At 37.3% G+C, this 16,888-nt stretch overlaps 1 protein-coding gene across 1 annotated transcript; it reads right to left on the bottom strand.

The window, feature by feature from the left end:
• Positions 1–10,894: 10,894 nt before the first annotated feature.
• On the bottom strand, positions 10,895–11,626 carry LOC143468717 (uncharacterized). Its single transcript, XM_076966069.1, has one exon. It carries the CDS (start codon positions 11,624–11,626, stop codon positions 10,895–10,897), a length of 732 nt encoding a protein of 243 aa, XP_076822184.1.
• Between the last annotated feature and the right edge of the window lie 5,262 nt (positions 11,627–16,888).

The raw sequence follows: 16,888 nt of genomic DNA, 5'->3' as shown, positions 1-16,888 counted from the left end.
AAATTATGAACATGCAGATAGTGTCTTGTTTTTTTTTTTTTTTTTAGGAACATTGGTTGCTTTCTCTTGTTGTACACTGTTTAAGGTGGTATTCCTCGTTCGTTTTCTAGTCGTCCTTATTTTTGAGTTGAGACTGATGGCAACCCTGTCTATATACCATTAGCCTACATCCTTTCTTGCAAAAGTGTTTGCTAGTTATTGATTGAAGTGTATGAATTTGTTTTTTGACAAACACTTTAACTGTTGTTTGATATTTGGAAACTTACGCTGAATGACTATGTGTAAACACTCCTTTTAGTACGTTCCCCCGGTTGTTTTCCAGCATCTGAGCTGATAAGAAATCTTTATTGGAAATGCCTGCTTCCTAACTTTAACACTGATTATTATTAATCTATGTCTCAATGTATCAGCTTTGAAGATATATATCTTACATTGTCAAAATATTGTTTAACGTGGAAGTTCCACGTTATATTAGCTCGCACTTCTACCAAGGAGCAGATTTAGTCCAGTGAATCATCGAGATAGAGAGCCTTAATTGCGTGAATCAGCGAAATCAACAGATGAGTTGTCTAAGTTAGCCATGGTGATTGCAACTCAATAGACATGTTATAAGCAGTAGTATTACATATGTTCTTGGTTATTTGTAATATTGAGAAGGTGTACAGCACCTACAATAAAAAAATTTTCTTGTAAATTATTTATGTTGTAATAATAAAACCTTTCGGCTACCAAAAGGTTAGAGTATTCTAACCGCACAAACAATACAGTCAGATAATTCAACAATTAAATTAAGACACCTTCATAAGTGAAAGTGTTCTTCAGAGTCATTCTACACCGAGCGCTGGAAAGAAATTGCGATTTTTGAATGCTGTATACATGAAGTGTTTTTAATTTGTTCAAGTAGACAATTAGACTGTTTTTATACAAAACTTGACTTGAGAGATGGGTTAGGACTCCGAGTGGTTGATGGAAGCACTGCCATAGTTTAGCAGTAGCCTATATAACAACTCTATAGAGTTTAGACTCTACTACTGGTATACACTAGTTAACGTGTATCCAAAATTATTTTATTATATTGCGACCTGATTCTTTAAGAACAATTAGAAGGCTGCGAATTCTGTCTGGAGATTTCCTAGACTTCAGTCGAATATATTATAATATTAAATACCAAGAATCCGATTAATTTCATTTTTAATACTGTTCATTATTACTTAAAACAAAAATGAAAAATTACAACAATATTACTGTTTATAAAAAGGATTTTAAGAACCCGTTGGCAATGAAAACGCATAACTACATTTCACGATCACTTAAGGAAACTGTTCACAGAGCTATTACGATCTATCTCTTCTCATTCATCAAACTCTCTAAACAGAATACGGAAATCTTAGCATGCAACAGTAAATATATACACTGACAGAGAGAATTAAAGAAATAGAATTTCAACTTGAGGCGAAATGCGCTTATCAAAACAGGAAATGATTTGGACTTTCAGACTTGAAAATACATAGTTTAGGTGTCAGTTCTAACGAAAATTAATTGAAGGAAGGAAATGAGTTCAGTCAACATTGCCTATTTTTGGAATGCCAAAGCGGTTATTAATTGTGCAGAACACGTGTCGGGCGAATAAGTTGTTAATCACACAGGGGTTATTTAGAATTTGGCGAGTAAATAGCAGCGGTAAATAGCAGATACATATTTATAACATCACAACTTGAAAGACAATGGAAACTTTTACTAATTATCACAGGTCAACAAAATTTCACTTTTTTTTAAACGAGAACCCAAGTATATTTTTTGAGATGTATTTTTTGCTCTGATTCTGAATCTGCCTTTAGATTTTCTTTAGCTCATCACATTTTTAAGATATCGTCGAATCCGTGTTTTCAGAAAAAAAGCATTAAAAACAATACACAGCTGATACACACATTATACATCGCACTTAAAAATGTTTAGCATATGACTTTCTTTTGTCCACATGACTGGGGTCATCACGACACAACATCCAGCTGTAGTCCCCATCATTCCCTCACTTCAAAAACCTTGGTAACGAGCTTCAATAACTTGAATGTCTTGGTGAAATCGCTCACCTTGTTCGTCACTAACTGCACCAAGGTTTTCTGGAAAAAATTTAAAGTGGGAGTGCAGAAAATGCATTTTGAGGGACATGAGGAAACCCATTTTTCAGTAAGCCTCCAGCAAATCGTCAACTCCTGCCCAAAATGAAGGCGATTTCGCATTTCCTAAAAAGTTAGCAAACAACCACTAACTTGAATGCCTTCCAAGCACAAAATTCCAACGTTGACAATGATTTTCCAAAATGTGGATCTTTAGCACTTCTCTAATTCGAAACCCCAAGAAGATTCCTTTTTTTAGTTTTGCTTGGCTTATGCTAGGAAATTTTTTACAGAGAAATGCAAACCCATTAGAATTGCACTTTCCCATTGCTTTAACAAAATTCTTCATCAAACCCAGCTTGATATGAAGAGGTGGCAAGAGAATCTACTTAGAATCTACTAGAGGAATGATGTTAGCCACTCCAGTTATGTACAATTCTCTTACAGGCCAGTCTCTTCTGATATAATGCTCTTTGGTAGCACGGCTATTCCACAAACACAGGAAGCAGCAGTGTTTCGTGAATTCTCCCTGCATTCCCACACAAGATGCCAACCACTTTGGGGTCTCCGCAAATACATGGAGTAATGTAAGCCTTGTACTGAATAGCTTCCAGAAGGACTTCGATGCTTTCGTAACATTCTTTCAGATGAACAGAATGTGCTATAGGATTAGACGGTTTTATATTTCCATTGTGCAACAACACAGCTTTCAAACTTTCTTCGAAGAGTCAATGAAAAGTTGCCATTCATCAACAATGTGTGCTTCACCCAATTATTGAAACAAGTCATTAATGTTGTGGCAGTAGCGAAGAGTTCCGTTTACTGTGAATGCTGCGGCCAGGTCCAAGTTTCGCTTTCTGTAATGCCTTATTACTACATCTTTCTCAAGCAAGTTGTTTTCTTTTAATCTTGATGCAAGCATTTCTGACTTTTCTTTGGAAAGAGACAAATCTCTTATAAGGTCGTTTAAACGTTTCCGGGAAAACAGAATTTGTTTTTTAACTTTTTTCTGGTTCGTATTCGGACTCAGCAGAATTACTCGGATCTGTGGAACTCCCTTCAGCAGCACTATCTTCAACTTCATCAGGAACAGATTCAAGACCTCCATGAGGAGGAAGCAGAACAGGAAGTGAAGCAACAAGTGGTACAGGTCTCCTCGCTGAATCTAAGTTGGGATATTCAATTTTACTTTTATTTTTTGAAGAAAACCTTATTACATTGACAAGGCAAAAAGGTTCTCGCCATATCATGGGAATAGCAAAAGGCATCAATGACGTTTGTTTGTTTATGTAGCCAATTGTGTAAACCAGTTGAACAAGCTGGACATATTTGATGTGGTGCCAACTTTTTGTCTTGGTCTCCCAATGGGCAGCCAAAGAACAACTTGTACATCTTTGTGATAACTGAAGTGATACTTTGTAGCGGCCGTTGGATACTTATTGGTTTGTCGCTGGTTGGCGCCCTCGTGATGTTCCCAGCACGTGTGTATTTTCGCATTGCTCGTTCACTTTACCTGCCCATTCGTTTTTGCACTGCCTGCGCGCAGGACATCAGTTTGAGTAAAGTCTTAAATTAAGAATGCCGTGTGCTTTTCATTTAATATATGAGTGAAGGTAACAACCAACTGAGATAGCAACCTTCTGAGACAAGGAGTCAACAACGCAACAACAGCACGACCTTCGCCATAACTTCGTTGCTTGCCTTTGGTTGTAAAACTGCCACAAATATAACAAAACAGATCGGGATTGTTCTTGCACTTTCTTGTCATAACAAAGGCAGAATAGCAGTCGATCAAAATATGGCACAAATAAATCTATTGAACAGTATATGTTACTACAATATTGATTAAAATCTGCCATTAACAAACATTGTGAAAACCGAACAGTTTATTTTAGATTTTCTGCTGCAGTGGACAAGCATGTGGAATTAACCGCTCAATATACCACTTACTTTGCAAAAGGTTGGCAAAAGATTCTCCCTATAAAAGGCCATTATCGCACAACTAAAAATTAAAAATGCAAATATCTCGAAAACCTGATGTGCTGGAAACAAAATAAGGGCATTTTCGCAATCAGCGTCAAAACCCCTTAAAGACTAACCTAATCGCATATCATTTAAAATTGGCTGTTGACCAGTGTTATGATAGATGAGCCAGTATTTCATATGACCTACTTGACCAACCTACCGACTATTCCACGGTGTAACTTTGGAAAACTGATAATTCACGTGGAATGCACCTTCTACGCTTCTTTTACTTATGGAAGTAGATATTTCACACTAAAAACGAATCTTACACCTTTTTCCACTCTTATTTTATCCGTGACAGCTCTTGTTGTCTTAAACTTGGCAGACAAAGCATTTCTCGTCAGCCTATAAAATAGACAGAAATACCAGGTTGTTTTACCAAGACAAGCCGCATCTCTCTATTAGAAAATATGCCATGCAATGCTAGCCGGGGCTACGTCCGACGCTCTTACTGCGCAAGTGCTCGTTTTCTGCTAAGCTAAGTCAAACCGATAACCACAATAACCTTTATGCCGTCACACTGGAGGTCAGGTTTTCGACAGGGGACATGTTTTGTCATTGCACTGGTACCTGGCAAAAACATGTACCAACGGTGCAAATAGTCGGCACTATTTTAAAAAAGTAGTTCTGTACTTTTTCGATACCGGTACTTTTTGTATTACTACTACAAGGGCAATTGCCATTATGGCCAAGCTGTAATGGAAAGTGGTATATGGTACCTTAGCCTGTAAGGTTTACCCACTACACTACAAAGTCTGTTTACTTGTGTATATCTTAACAGTGAACTTTGATAGACTTCAGCAATAATGACACAGGAATGACTACTGTATAATCTGATTATATTTGAAGCTTCTTTGAACGAATACATAAGATAGAACATTGTGACAGCAACAGCACGAAGACATGTTGCGGCGTTGAACGTACGAATGAAAAGGGATGACTCGTAATGCACGCACAGTAACAGAGAAGCAAGGATTACGTCACAGAGTGTTATGCTTCGCTGATTCGATAGACGAGAATTCTATGTCGTACACAATTTTATGTTACATTAATTGATATATTTATCACATAACCTTTCCCAAGGAAATATCGTAAGTTTTTTGAAAAAAAATGAACGGTATTTCATGATCATAATAAAAACAATTTTCGATGAACAATAATTAAAACAATAATGTTGATAACAAAAGTCAATATAACACGTTAAATGTAGATCACATAACAATAAACGTTGAAACATAGTTACAATACAATTCATATTGGCAATACATTCGCAAAAAGGTAGTAATATGTTGTCTTTAACTCATAAAGCAAAATTAGTATACAAAACAAACAATGATGACATTTATGTCACGAATTTAAATAGAAAACAGAATGTCTTGACACGTCACGCGAATGCTTGCAAAATGAGGAAACGTCGGCAAATGTTTCATCTCACGTTTCTTCACGCCGTTTCCGTAAACAACTTGTAGTATAAAATTCTCTTATGCTCACGCGTTCTGATCAACATAAGAGAAATTTGCGCTAGGCATTTTCAAATATAAGACCATTTAATAATATTTCAGCATCTGGTTTTACCAGTGTAGCTGTGTGAATATTTCACTTGGAAATACGCGTATTACAAAATATATATAAAATTAGTCAAATACGTTTTGTAATTGACATTCAACATACGCTATGTTTAAAGCATAACAAAATAACACAAAGAAAAATTTCTCTCCGGCATGGTTGAACCGTTAGAGAGTATGGCAATTAAGCCACCATCAATTAGACATAATCTGAACAATAACGCTATGATATATACTATATAGAGAGAAAAAAACAAACAAAAAATCATTACTGAATGTCCAAATACCGACAAAGTGTTTTCACTGGAGTGCTTTGTTCGTCGGTCATTGTCGCTTCCAAAGGTGGTTGTAATCCAGGCAATTCTTCGTCACCATCGTTGAGGTGGAAATGTTCGTTGGCTGGATCCAATGAGTGTTGTATGGGTTGTAGATGAGACATATCTTCGAAACTTGCAGTCTGAGATCACTAGACTTCTCTCAACCTCAAATTTAATTGTTCTTAGGTTGCTCAAAAAAGAAAAGCGTAGTTCTCAGCGATTTCGGCTCCACCACACTTGTAATGGAAATGTCTTCTTTTATCGTCAATTCGTCCTCACTCGGCTGCATCAGTTTGTAATGGAAAGTGGTATATGGTACCTTATCCTGTAAGGTTTGCCCACTTCCTTACAAGGTCTGTTTACTTGTGTATATCTTAACAGTGAACTTTGATAGACTTCAGCAATAATGACACAGGAATGACAACTGTATAATCTGATTATATTTGAAGCTTCTTTGAACGAATACATCAAGATAGAACATTGTGACAGCAACAGCACGAAGACATGTTGCGGCGTTGAACGTACGACTGTTCAGAGATGAGACTCGTAATGCACGCACAGTAACAGAGAAGCAAGGATTACGTCACAGAGTGTTATGCTTCGCTGATTCGATAGACGAGAATTCTATGTCGTACACAATTTTATGTTACATTAATTGATATATTTATCACAAGCTGTAAGTTATTAAAGATCAAAACATATGTCAACTTACTTCTTGCGACTATATTAAAAACAAACTTGCTAAAACCTTGAAATAGTCTTTTTGAAAGTACTGTGACCGACTAAAATGTTTTGATAAAAATAATTTAGTAGAGAGATTCGGTACTGAAAAAGTACGGCGGTACAGTAATTCGGTACTGGAAGACACTGTTTCCATTGTCTTATGACGATTGTAACAATTAACCTGGCCGTCCCCATAGTTTTACAAGTTGTGACGTTATAATTATATTTCTGCTACTTACCGCGCTGTAACATAATGCTCTGCATAACGTCATACTTGCCATAAGTTCATTCTCAGTTCACGAGATAATTGTCAATCTATCGATGAGTAGTTGATTGACAATCTGTTCCGTAAACATGTCATCTGTGTTGCACTTTCGAACTCATTTTACTAAGATAACCCCATAATTGTCATACTATTTTGTAAACATGTTATCTACAATGCATTTTGACCTCACCGATTTCAAAACAACCCCAGCTGTGTAAGTAATGCCTTAATTGGTAAACATGTTTCCCTGTAAGATTGACCACGCAATAACCGCATTGTCCTTATTAAAATAGACAGTGCTGATTGACACTTAATTCTTTCATAAAAGATCCCATCGTTATAATTACACCTAACCTATAAATCTTCCAGATCAAAATATTTCCTGTTTGTTAAGTTGCTTCCTTTTTCAGTTGAATATATACCAACACACAGAGGCCTCATTTGCAATTTATAAATTGTCACCAAAATTGGATGGATTTTAAAGTCTAGTGTGTGTTTGAATAATGGTTAACCATCAGTGTTTATAAGCAATGTATAGGGAACCACTTCACTTGTATTCTTGTAAAAGTATAGCAACACATTTCTTAGATTTGTTTTCCATTGTGGAAAATGAACATAGGCTACTTCCCTGTGCGGCTGTGCCCATGTATAAATATGACAACTTTGGATCTGGAAGCAGTGTTTTGTAGGATTTGGGCAACTCTGACAAGTCCTTAATACAAGATAGCCTTCTCATCAGCCTAGTAACAGCTGCTTTTGAAACATTAGTCTATGGCGAAGGTTAGTGCTGTTAGGTTGTTCCGTTGCTGACTCCTGACTCAAAAGGCTGCTGCTCCAGTTGTATGTTAGCTTCGCTCATATATTGAAAAACCGCGAACTTCTTAGTTTAACGCTTTTATCGAACTGCTGTCTTGTGCAGAAGCAGTGATGAAGAAAAAGGAATGGGAAAACGGACGCCCAGTGAGAAAATTACCACGTGCGGGGAGTATTCTGAGGGCGCCAACCAGCGATAAACCAAGAAGTAACTAACGGCCGCTACAAGTCTCTTTTAAAACCCATTCTTTAAAAATTTGTTTTAGTTGCAACAGGCTGCCACAGTAAATGGGTTTTAACAGCGTTTTCTTCTATTATTCCTGAACAACATTTTGAATTATTTCGAGAGGCTAAGATTTCACAAACTGACATCTTACTTGAGAAAGACTGTTCACAGGATTGTTCAAAAGTGGAAATCTTTGATTCATAATTGTGATCACACCTATTTGCCATAACTTTAAAAGAACCGGATGATGAGATATTGCTCTCATTGTCATCAGATACTGTTGCTGGCTGGCATAAATCAGGCCTATTTATGCTTGGGCGACATGAAAAAATATTTCCAACAACAGGCTTTACTATTGAAACATCAGATATGTCTGCTTGTTTTTGCAACATTAGTTTTCGTCGAAGTCAGTGCTGTTTTCGACTAGTTAACATGTGATATAGTTTGTAAAAAGAATGTTGACTTTTTGTACGGGACATGTCTATTGTGTTATTAGTAACCGTAAGAATAGTATGATGCAGTTCAGCAACCGACTGGTAGTGATCTAACCTGCATTAAACATTGATAAATTGAAGAAATAATTTAGTAATAGTTTAGGATATAATTTAAAACAGGTATACTCTGGGCTGCATGCTGTTGTGAGAAATTTAATCTACGCTAAGTACCGACCTATAGCTTTATGGGGATGGCGAGGTTAATTGTTTTATGTTGGCCTAAAGCCAAAGGCTTTAGTTTTTCTTTTAGAACTCATTGACTTTTTTATTTTTGACTCCGTTGTTTATGCTATCTATGATTGTTTCTTTAAATCAGCACAACGTTCAAAAAGTCCAAATTCTTATGTTCCAAAATATAGTCGTAATCACATCAGAAGCAATTTCATATCCATTTTAAAATCTGAATAGAGCTAATGGCTTGAATTGAATGATGAATAAAAGAAAAGAGGTAAAAAGGGCACTTAGAACCAAGCCTCAGTTTTTATTTTGTTATATTCAGCCAATCAGAGAGAAACACAGTTATTTACGTCATGCTACGTGTCGAAAGGTATTTCATAGTAATAACTAAAAATCTAACATATTCTACGTCACCGAGATTCTTTACCCAAAGTAACATCTAACTTCGTATACTCTGAATATATGACGCCACTTAAAAACACTTATATACTGGGTTAAGTATGTCGGTTTTGGAATTAAACTTTTGAATGACATGATCAACCAAGGACAGTACAGCTTTCTTAATAATACATTTTATCTAGATGGAGACCATACAATCGCTTATTGAAACGCCAATTATATAAATTATTACAATTCACTATTGCAAGCGCCATAGCCTAAAACTCTTACCGGCAACTTAGATAAAACTCCTGCTTCTACTTTCATCTGGAACTGATTTAGTTAAAAACGAAATTCCTTATTGCTGCCTAATTTTTTATGTTAAGCTACAAAAGAGCAAGTTGCTAAAAGTAACCGCACCCAAACTGGGCAAGGCACAGCGCGCTTTAACGCCGGTTCGTGATTGATCAGCTTTTTGACATCTACATTAAAATTCTGACAGTTTTGAAAATCGCGGGATAGAACGGGGGTTGAGTGTGTAAAAATTATACAAATATTAAATTTATTTAAGAAACGATTGCAGTGCAATAACTCTAGCATTATAATGTAGAGCCTTCGTCAACATTTAAGAATTATCTGATATCTCCCAATATGTGGTTACAGATGTTTAAGCACGCGTTATCCCGCTTTATCCTACTTGAAATTTAAAGGAAATACTTATGATTGATCTTTAGCATTTTCGACACATATTCTGTTACTTTAAAAACTAAATATAAAAAAGCCTTCTCATAATATTGCTTGGTTATTCCAAGAAAATATCCATGGCCTTCCTACCTTTGGCCGCCCATATTCCGCAGGTCTTTCGAAAATGGCCAACATATTTTTATGGCGCATCTGTGGTAAATTCTAACCATGCTTCCATGCATACCCCAACCATAAGCCAAATATTAAGTACTCGACCACGTTTGGCCCACCCATACGCCACAAAAATTTCTGTCTGGGTTGCACCTCAAGATTTCTTTAATTCTCCCCTTTCAGTGTATATATGTTCCGTTGCATGCTGTGATTTCAGTATTGAGTATTCAGTATACAATTTAGGGTTTTTAGAGCTTGATGAATGAGAAGAGTTAGAGTAGATTGTAATAACTCTGTGAACAATTTCCTTAAGTGAACGAGAAATGTATAGTGATACGCTTTGATGGCTAATGGGTTTGTGGCAAAATAATATTTTGCACCGTTGTTTATTTGTTTTTCGTGTGTTTTCCCACACTTTTATTTTGTTAGTGTTTTATCACCCTGATTTCTTTTGTCCACTGTCTTGTTTGATTTTGTTCTTTTTGGCGCCTCAGATATCAATGTGGTCGAACGCGTAATTATTGCGTGTCCTTTTTCGATTGGTGTCCCGCATTTGCTTCAGGCGTGAGTAGCCTTCGTGACAAAAGATGGACTTTGGATTCAGTCTACGTTCCAGTGTTCAGAGCGAGGACCTGTCCTTTTTTGGTCTCTCGGATCAGCTGTTGTTGTTTTTATTTTACCAACTTATTTAACGTGTCTGTTCATAACTCTATGCCCCAAACCGTGACGCGACACCTGATCGAAAGACACTTTATCGAACGACACTTAATCGAACGACAGTTTATCGAACGACACTTAATCGAACGACAGCTGATCGAAACGACAGTTGATCGAAGGACACTTTATCGAACCGACAGTTGATCAAACGACACTTTATCGAACCGACAGCTGATCAAAGCGACAGTTGATCGAATCGACTGTTGCTTCTCCCGCACACAGTCATAGCAAAACGTAGGAACCGCCGTTCTGGCAGGAGACTGTGCAGGTCTGATCGCAATTATTGCCGCCGAATTGGGGAAGACAGGAGCAGTTGTAGCCATCGGGGTAGGACGCGTCAGGGTTGCAAGTTCCACCATTGAGACAAGGAGCTTGTTCGCATGCAGTGATGACTGTGCAGTAAGTGGCACTGTATCCTGCTGGACAAGCGCATATTGGAAGACCACCGAGGACGGTGCATGAGCCACCATTTTGACACTGGAGTGAGCAAAGCAGTTCGCAGTTTGCACCGAAGTATGGTTTAGGGCAAGAACACATGTAAGTTGATTGCATTTGAAATCCCGGTTGAGAAACGGCGCAACTTCCTCCATTCAAACATGGGTTGGGGGAGCAAACATTATCTTCGCAATTAAGTCCAACGTAGCCCGGAAGACAAACGCAAGTGTCGCCTCGTGGTTCAATTTGACAAGAACCTCCGTTGAAACAGGGCAAGTTGCAGAATGTCTTATCGCCGCACGTGCTTCCCGTAAAGCCATTGGCACAGTTGCATCTAAAGTCTTGAGACTGAGTTGGATCAACGACGCAAGTGCCAACATTTACGCAAGGGTACTGGTCGCAGGGCGATTCGTCGCAGAAGTATCCCGTGTAACCTGTTGGACAGACACAGGCTTGGAAGCCGTTTCGGTCAAATTGGCAAGAACCACCGTTTCGGCAGGAGACTGTGCAGGTTTGCATTGTTTGCTGTAGAAAATTAAAATTTGGTGACTTTTCATAAAAAATGTTCAGCTATCTGTCCATGTTTGTTTGATAAAGTTGGATTTTGTAATTTTTGAGATATTGTGATATTTATATAATTTTGCTCTCTCCGCATTGAAGCGTAACGTTTTCGTTTACTCATTTACGCACCAATAACTTGACTAACTATTCTCTTTCGTTCTCTTCTCACAGCGGGGGCGCGGCGTAACAAGAAGAATTTCTAGAAATGTGTCACTTTTAGAAATACCTAATTTACACTAAATTCACTTTCTTTAGTTTTACAATTATGATGTATACAGGAAGCCAGATGATGTTTCTACTAACCTGTAAAAATCTCATCAGTCTACGACGCATAGTTTTCTAGTAATTAACGATTGCAAATGTGTGTGCGGGGTTGGCCACACCTAGTTTTTTTAGTAAACTCGCGAGCCTGGTTAGGATAGGGTTAAAAGATCCACAATTTATCGAAACAACTGACGATATGCACTGTTAAAAGCACGACAACTGACGAAGTGCACATTTCAATCGCATTCATTTAATTACAAGTTGTATGCAATTGCTCGAAGATAACTTTTTATGTCAATATTCGTTGAGTCATAATTTTCGACTATGCTCTTCAGCCGTTGGTTGACAGCGTCGTAGCGCTTCTTCCGAGGTGGGCCATCAATTCCAGCACTCAATTGCTCAATTAACATTTCGTTGGAACCTTGTTCCTGCTTAATTTTTTTGACGAGTCTGCGAAGCGTCGGATGGGATATTGAGACACGCTTGCTGAACGCATTGTGCCATCCTTCAATACTATTATTCGTTCGTGGAAGGTCATCTTGAACCCGGTGGAAGACATTCCAACACCGGATAGGAAATAGAGGTTGACGACGATTCCTGCGACACAATCGTCCAATCCAAGTAGTTTCGAAATAGTCAATGTATCCAGACAAGTGCTGCTCATCGTCGTCACTGAACGTGGCCAGGAAGTCCTCGAACCGTTGTACAACGTCTTCAGGCGGAACGAATGCCAGTGCCTGGAAGCATTTTATGCGAAGTTCTCGGTAACGGTGTATACGAGTGGCACCGTGCGATTTTCATCGACCAGCGCGTGTATCGTGTACAGCTGGTATCCAAGTGGGGCAACATCAAATGTGCCGTCACAAAACCAATTAGCGCAGTTGTTCAGTATATCCAGATTCTTTTGAGACGCAAACATATAGAATTCGTTCTCATCGTCTTCCTCGACAACGAAGGCTTCTCCCCTCGGTGTCACGCGGAGTTCATCCATCAAGCCGTTTCCTTCTGGACATACGCACTTACGCTGTATCATCCGCTTTAATGATGTTGCTTTAGGGAGAGCACCAGCGGTATATACATCACAATTCATTAATGTACACCATTACAAAGACCGCACATCACAATGGCTTATTGTCTCAATGTTTGAGAAACACGCAAAAATCTTGCTTGAACTGTCGGTTCGATAAAGTGTCGTTCGATGAACTGTCGTTTCGATCAGCTGTCGTTCGATAAAGTGTCGTTCGATAAAGTGTCTTTCGATAAAGTGTCATAGTACCGCCCCAAACGGAGATGGGTTTTTAATCTCTCATGACAATACAATCAAGCTTCATGGGCAGCATGGCACAACGTTCGTTGGTTTTGAGTGGGCCGTGAAAGCAGTAGAAAACGTACCTGGCAGAAGAAAATCTGTAACAGGTTCTTAAAATCCTTTTTTATGAACGGCAATAATTGTTAATAATGAAGAGTATTAAAAGTGAAATTAATCAGATTCTCCGTATTTAAAATTATATAATCTATTCAGCTGAAGTTTAGGAATTTCTAGACAGAATTCGCAACCTTCTAATTGTTCTTAAGATTCAGATTGCAAACTATTAAGTTAATTGTGGTTTACATCGAAAGTGTATAGCTCAGTACTATAGGCCTAATACCGCGTTGTAATCCCGATCTCCGACTACCATTATGGCGTATCAAACGAAGTTTTTCTCCCCAAAGTTTTTTAGTAAACTAGGTCCTAGTTTTTTAGTAAATTAGTAAAGTTTTTTAGTTAACTAGTTTTTTAGTAAACTAGTAAACTAGTAAACTACTGACTTGCAGAGGTTATTAATGCAGAAGCAGAGCTTATCTGTCTTAACTTATGTTATACAGTATTAACTTAATTTACCTGTTGAATTAATTAATTATCTGACTCTATTGTTGCGTGCGGTTAAAAAACTCTAACCTCTTATCAGCCGAAAGCTAGTAATATTACAACAGATATAATTTACAATAAAATGTCTTTATTGTAGGTGCTGTACACTTTCTCAATATTACGCATAACCAAAAACATAGTAATACCACTGCTAATAAGATGTCTATTGAGTTGCAAACATCATGACCAGCGTAGTAAGCACGTTTACGACTCTCTCTGTATCTCTCCGTCTGTCTCTGTGTCTCTGTGTCTCTGTGTCTCTGTGTCTCTGTGTCTCTGTGTCTCTGTGTCTCTGTGTCTCTGTGTCTCTGTGTTCGCCGGTAAAAGTGCGAGCTTATAAAACGTGAAACGATGGGAGTGAAAATGTTCGACAAGAAAAACGCAGCATTTCAGAACATGTGCAGTGAGGAAAACAAAGGAAGTTACATGTAGTTCAAGCTGACGTGTAGATAAATGAAATCAGTGTAAAGTTAAGAAGCGGGCATTTGCAATAAAGATTTCTTATCAGCACAGGTGCTGGAAACAATCTGGGAACGTACTAAAAGGAGTTTTCACATGAAGTTATTTAGAGTAGGTTGCCAAATATCAATCGACAGTTGAAGTGTTATCAAAAAGCAAGTTCATAAACTCCAATCAATAGCTAGAAAACACTTTTCCAAGAAATGATGTAATGGTATTAAAAATGCCATCCAGGCCGCTACAGACTATAACTTTAATGAGCCATATATAAAAGATAGCCTATGTGATAGACTTAACAAGATGATTTTGAGTAAACCTATGCCTTCAAACCAAAATGATACTTGTGTTGATTTTGACATGTGAACATAATTGACTTAATCTTTCTGAAGACCAATATGTTTATGCACAAACACTTGAATAATCGTCTACCGTCTAAATTTTCTGACATATCATAGAGTAGTAGAAGTTACCGGCTTTTTATAATATTGATTCAAACAGACCTGCAGTTGATTATATCTGATAGAGTGATAGTAACTTATTCAAAAACAGTGAAACAGGGCACGTCTATACACAGCAGTACTGTGAAACTGTCACGTTATAGCAATGGGCAAGGCGTACCCAAATTAATTAATTAATTAATTTTTGCTTCTGGCCGGAGGTGCACAAAATTCCGGCACAATAAATTAAGCGTAACAGGAAAATACTGTTACAGTAACAACAATCAAATCAATTGACACTAGAGATAGTAGCAATCTTTACCAGCCCTATCGCAAGCAAAGAACCACACAACAATCCACAAAAATGTTTAATGTGTAATCCTATAATATGCTACTTTCTTTGAAAAACATTAAGTGTCACCAGAAGTTTGCATGTCTTCTAAAAACCTCCAAGCCTTAAATTAAAACGAAACAAGTTTTTCTTGTTTTAGTTGATATTTCTGGTACGAATTGTGTTTTGCTTCTATAATAATAGGCTGTACTAATAACAGAGCAAATCGGAAAAAAGTCAAATGCACTTTTAGAATAGATACTGCCTTAATTTCTGTTTTATTTTGCTAGTTTTGGCAGCATCATGATATCTGCAGTGAACTTGATAAAGAAGGGGTGTCGGCAATCTACTACTGGCTACATCATCAAAAATAAAAGCGTTTGGTTTTCCCAATGTATGTTGAGCACCTTGGCGTGGGATCTCAGAAATCGCTCCTTGCCTTTCGGTAGATGGTACCCGGTGTTTTGGAGAAGGAAGTAAATTACATGTTTGTACAGCAAGGTTGAATATCGTCTTAATCCTTTGACTCTTAGGGATCCGTCTCAATTTATCAGAAAGGTTGGAAATATATTGAAGTAACACAAAACTTTCATAACGGTTGAAGGGCAGGTGTTTTTCTTCGATTGAAACTCACATCTATTTAAAATCAAATTCGGTTAGCCATTTAATCGCAACGAATGATTTACAGCTTTTACTTCTTCTTTCAACGAGGTTTTAGCAGACGAAAGACCATAGGTGGGATAAAATAAAGTGTTACGAAATATGACGTAATATGTTTATGAAAAATGTGTTTGTTACGTTAGTCGTTATCCAAGTTATCCATTATTATCATTATCACTCAGTTATCATACCAGTTACACGACATCCCAAGAGAAGGGTATTAGCTATTTCGCGTCTTTTGGTAAGAATTTGGTAACAGTTTTTAAGTATACCAATACGAAGTAATTTTAGATTGTTCCGGTTTTCTAGCTCTTTTTTCTTATGAAGTCAACAAAGTTAATTTTAGCCTTTTACGTGAATTAAGAATCGCCCAAGCTTGCAGGTAAAGCAAAACAAACCGCGATATGTATAAGCCCAGAAGAAAATATTTGAAACGTGAGCTGCTGATAATTAATTTGCTGATGCCGCGGTTCTTAAAGCCGTACATAATGGTTAGATTGATTCTAAATATGCGTGCTGGTGGGGATAGAGTTAGTTTTGTCCAAATAGTACAGAAGGTAGGTTCACTTGTAGGCCTACGTTTTTGGTGAATAAGATATGAGGAAAAATTTAATTTTTTTTTGCCGAATTGGTCACATAACATGCAATTTCGGAATAATTGGTAAGACCATAGCCTGCCGTCATCAACTACTACTTAGATAATCATTTTTTTCGAAAGAAACTTATAATGGTAACAAATCAACTTTTTCTAGCAAGTTGTTCCACTTTAGGAATTCAGTCATGTGCATCGTTCAGAATCATTGATCAATCTAAAATATATTTCGTCACAAGTTTCCATTTAAAAAGTTAAACTTCCTCTGGTAGAATACAGTGTATAAACCAGGAATATTTAGTGCATAATATCAATTGTGAAACTGGTGTATCTTCTTTTGGAAAGATTCTTAGCATCGTCAAGATTAACCAAGAATTGTTTTTTGTTCGAAAATATATGATGTTTAGCATTTCAGCAGGTATTTTTACTTTTAGCTTTTAAGCTCATCATCTCATGCGCCAATTTCAGTTGAATGTTTCAATCAATTAGACAACTTTTACCCTTGCTTGTTAACTTACCTCAAGTGATGTGAAAGTACAGTATAAAACTACAGTATAAAGTGCAAAAA

This window comes from Clavelina lepadiformis, chromosome 8 (assembly GCF_947623445.1).
Source record: "Clavelina lepadiformis chromosome 8, kaClaLepa1.1, whole genome shotgun sequence".
Lineage (NCBI taxonomy): Eukaryota > Metazoa > Chordata > Ascidiacea > Aplousobranchia > Clavelinidae > Clavelina > Clavelina lepadiformis.
The sequence above is the reverse complement of the archived record's forward strand: the minus strand, read 5'-3'. Positions and strand labels throughout refer to the sequence as shown.